The sequence below is a fragment of the Gymnodraco acuticeps genome, unplaced genomic scaffold, assembly GCF_902827175.1.
Source record: "Gymnodraco acuticeps unplaced genomic scaffold, fGymAcu1.1, whole genome shotgun sequence".
NCBI lineage: Eukaryota > Metazoa > Chordata > Actinopteri > Perciformes > Bathydraconidae > Gymnodraco > Gymnodraco acuticeps.
Genome location: NW_022991757.1, coordinates 7,748 through 12,500, shown reverse-complemented (window position 1 = coordinate 12,500; position 4,753 = coordinate 7,748). Strand labels below are relative to the sequence as shown.

The 4,753-nt window shown below is 41.2% G+C and overlaps 1 protein-coding gene across 1 annotated transcript in view; it reads left to right on the top strand.

Annotated features, from left to right (window-relative positions):
• Positions 1–945, top strand: part of LOC117534947 (tripartite motif-containing protein 16-like) — a 2,565-nt gene extending 1,620 nt beyond the window's left edge. Inside the window, exon 1 of the mRNA XM_034199226.1 lies at positions 1–945. This exon is cut by the window's left edge and continues 1,620 nt beyond it. Within this exon, the coding sequence (XP_034055117.1) occupies positions 1–115 (115 nt within the window). The 3' untranslated portion in view covers positions 116–945.
• Positions 946–4,753: the final 3,808 nt, after the last annotated feature.

The following is a 4,753-nucleotide window of genomic DNA, read 5'->3' as shown; positions in this document are numbered from 1 at the left end:
TGAAACCATGACTCTCCTCCACAGAGTGCAGACCACGTTCACTCAGCCGCTGCATGCTGGAGTTCGGCTTTGTTATGGTCATGGAGCCACTGCTGAGTTTTGTAAACTCAAATAGCCTGAAGTCCTCGGAGGAACTCTTCTACTTCTTAAACTCACCGTGTGTCCATCAGAGCTGATTGTTCATGTCTTCACTGCAGAGACCAGCTGTCAATCAAACATGATGGGCGGGGCTTGAACATCCTCTCATGAGTTGTTCTGTAGATGTTGGACTTTCTCCCGGCTCCTTCCTGTGTCTGTGTAGCATGGAGGCTGTCACTGCTCAGGAGGATCCTTGCTCACCTGGAAACTTTGCTCTAAACATGTGTTGGATATTTCTTTTGAGTCATGTTGTTGTTTCTCTTGTAGCGCACGAGTCTTCAGAGAGAAAGCAGCTTCTTTTATTGTACACATTTTATTCTGGACTCTTTCTAAAACAATAGAGACATTTATAATCACATGTATTACTTCGACAGATCAAATGTTATTGTGGCCCAAATTAACTTCACATGAGTTCCCAGATGGTGATCACACTTATTTCATCATCACATGTTTATTTAAAATGATATGACTTCCTGTCATGATCATAATCAATAAGTACTTCATTTATTATTCTGCTGTTAATAGCTTAGAGTCTTTGCTTGGGAAATACAATGTTATTGTTTTGCAGACGAATTGTTGTTGTTGTTGTTGTTGTTGTTGTTGTTGTTGTCCAAATAGAAAGTGGGTACTCTGAGGTTTTATAGAACATAACTGATCAGGATAATAACCAATAAGGATATCATGTGTGACTCTGTTTGAAACAGCTGAGATGAAACACATGGTGTGGAGAAAGTGAAGCTGATCATGAAATCATTGAACAGACTTCACTGATGGGATGTGTGATCAAACGCAATGTTTGGATCATTAATAAAGGTTTGTCTTTCAAAAACAAAACAGGATGTTCTTCTTGTGTGATGTCCAAGGTGCCGTACGAAGCTGATGGAGAACATGTGGAAGTGATCTGAGACTTTGAAGCTCAGCGCAAGTTCAACCAGGAAGACCGTCTTTCCTCTTCATTTACTATTTCCATGTCACTACTCTCTCTCCTCTCAATAACTGATCGGGGGCGTCACTCCCCAGCTTAACCTATCACTTAGCTCTATTCTCACAAGCCTATCATAGCGCTCCGCTAACCCTTTTAAATCTGCTCTCCCCTCTGACAGCTGGCATTTCAGGTGACTCGACGCAGCCCTCCTCCACCCTTTTCTATGTATTGGGCTATATAAATAAACATTGATTGATTGATTGATTTTCACCTCCTGTCCCTCTGAATCCAGGGTCAAGCTAAGCCCCTCCCCTTCAGACCGACCCCATCCATCCATTCACCACGACCAGGGTCAAGCTAAGCCACTCCCCTTCAGACCGAACCCATCCATCCATTCACCACCACCAGGGTCAAGCTAAGCCACTCCCCTTCAGACCGAACCCAACTATCCATTCACCACCACCAGGGTCAAGCTAAGCCCCTCCCCTTCAGACCGACCCCATCCATTCACCACCACCAGGGTCAAGCTAAGCCCCTCCCCTTCAGACCGACCCAACCATCCATTCACCACCACCAGGGTCAAACTGTGCATTGTCTCTCCACCACTTCAAAAACAATACAGTTGTTGCCAAGAAGGTGAGGCTTATTGACAGAGATATCCTGTTGGTACTTGTCAGTGTCTCTAGGTGTGAACATGTAGCCTGTAAATACCATGTCCTTTAATGTTATCTGTTGTTTTATGTTCATGGTGTAACCTACTTGCTGCCATGTTGGACAGGTCTCCCTTGAAAAAGAGATTGATGATCCCAATGGGACCATCTGGTTGAATAAAGGTTTAAAAAAATATGTATATAAAAAAAAGAAAGAATTGAAAAAAAATAAGATTGCGGTAGATTTGGTCAGTCTCACGACGGTATTGAGACATTTATTCACCGCGATATTCGATATATCGTTACATCCCTATAGATAGTATAAGAAATGTGCAGAATGACAGTTTAATGGTGGAGGTACACACATATTGATAGATGTCTTGTAATGCACTGTTGAGGAACCTGCGACCCAAGTTTTTCATTCATTGCATAACTACACCTAGTTGTGTTTAATATGATCTGTCAATAAACCTTTGAAAATCATGAAATCTTGAAAGGGATGTGCAAAATAGTCATTATATACAGTCTTTAATTAACTATTAGTAGAGAATAACGAGTAATTAATATACTTTATAGGGATCCTATTAATATCTAATAATAAAATAATGAAATTCAATAACGTGCTTTAACCACTAGGTGTCCCTTTATATCAGCTGTGCACCTTTATGGTGTAAATACAGCCTATCTACCAATTGGATCAAATATATAAGAAATGTGCAGAATGACAGTTTAATGGTGGAGGGATACACACATATTGATAGATGTCTTGTATGCTCAAAGATAAGCCAGCGCCTGCATTTTCTGCGTAGGCTCAGGGTTCATGGAGTGGATAAATGCATCATGTTAATGTTCTACAGGGCAGCAATTGAGTCTATTATTCATTATGGCATCACAACATGGTTTGGTAACTTGTCAGTTAAATCTAAATCACAACTCCAGAGCTTGATAAAAAGGGCTGGAAAAATAACTGGCATGCTTCCACCGTCCTCTCTTCAGGAGATATTTGAGGAGATGGTGAGAAAGCAAGGCCGTCAAATCACATGCGCCCCCAAACACATCCTGTATAGAGAGTTTGAGTTGCTGCCCTCGGAGGGCAGAAGGTATAGATTACCAAACTGTAGATTGAACAGGTTTTCCTTTGTTCCGCTGTCACTCAAGCTGCTGAACAGTCAGGAACAATTGTGATTATGCTGTTAGGAGTTGTTGGGAGGTGCAATGTTTACAGAGTGGTTTGTGCAATCAAGAAGGTTAAATAGGGGAAGTGCATTATGTGTAAATAGGTATGGACACAATAGGGATGTGTGCAATCTGACGGACACTATGCATAGGTGCAATAGGGAAAGTGCAATAGGGATATACACTGCAGAGATCAGCTGTCAATCAAACATGATGGGCGGGGCTTGAGCATCCTCTCATGAGTTGTTCTGTAGATGTTGGACTTTCTTCCGGCTCCTTCCTGTGTCTGTGTAGCATGGAGGCTGTCACTGCTCAGGAGGATCCTTGCTCACCTGGAAACTTTGCTCTAAACATGTGTTGGATATTTCTTTTGAGTCATGTTGTTGTTTCTCTTGTAGCGCACGAGTCTTCAGAGAGAAAGCAGCTTCTTTTATTGTACACATTTTATTCTGGACTCTTTCTAAAACAATAGAGACATTTATAATCACATGTATTACTTCGACAGATCAAATGTTATTGTGGCCCAAATTAACTTCACATGAGTTCCCAGATGGTGATCACACTTATTTCATCATCACGTGTTTATTTAAAATGATATGACTTCCTGTCATGATCATAATCAATAAGTACTTCATTTATTATTCTGCTGTTAATAGCTTAGAGTCTTTGCTTGGGAAATACAATGTTATTGTTTTGCAGACTAATTGTTGTTGTTGTTGTTGTTGTTGTTGTTGTCCAAATAGAAAGTGGGTACTCTGAGGTTTTATAGAACATAACTGATCAGGATAATAACCAATAAGGATATCATGTGTGGTTCTGTTTGAAACAGCTGAGATGAAACACATGGTGTGGAGAAAGTGAAGCTGATCATGAAATCATTGAACAGACTTCACTGATGGGATGTGTGATCAAACGCAATGTTTGGATGATTAATAAAGGTTTGTCTTTCAAAAACAAAACAGGATGTTCTTCTTGTGTGATGTCCAAGGTGCCGTACGAAGCTGATGGAGGTGATCTGAGACTTTGAAGCTCAGCGCAAGTTCAACCAGGAAGACCGTCTTTTCTCTTCATTTACTATTTCCATGTCACTACTCTCTCTCCTCTCAATAACTGATCGGGGGCGTCACTCCCCAGCTTAACCTATCACTTAGCTCTATTCTCACAAGCCTATCATAGCGCTCCGCTAACCCTTTTTAAATCTGCTCTCCCCTCTGACAGCTGTCATTTCAGGTGACTCGACGCAACCCTCCTCCCCCCTTTTCTATTTATTGGGCTATATAAATAAACATTGATTGATTGATTGATTTTCACCTCCTTTCCCTCTGAATCCAGGATCAAGCTAAGCCCCTCCCCTTCAGACCGACCCCATCCATTCACCACCACCAGGGTCAAGCTAAGCCCCTCCCCTTCAGACCGACCCAACCATCCGTTCACCACCACCAGGGTCAAACTGTGCATTGTCTCTCCACCACTTCAAAAACAATACAGTTGTTGCCAAGAAGGTGAGGCTTATTGACAGAGATATCCTGTTGGTACTTGTCAGTGTCTCTAGGTGTGAACATGTAGCCTGTAAATACCATGTCCTTTAATGTTATCTGTTGTTTTATGTTCATGGTGTAACCTACTTGCTGCCATGTTGGACAGGTCTCCCTTGAAAAAGAGATTGATGATCCAATGGGACCATCTGGTTGAATAAAGGTTTAAAAAAATATGTATATAAAAAAAAGAAAAATTGAAGAAAAAAAAATTGCGGTAGATTTGGTCAGTCTCACGACGGTATTGAGACATTTATTCACCGCGATATTCGATATATCGTTACATCCCTATAGATAGTATAAGAAATGTGCAGAATGACAGTTTAATG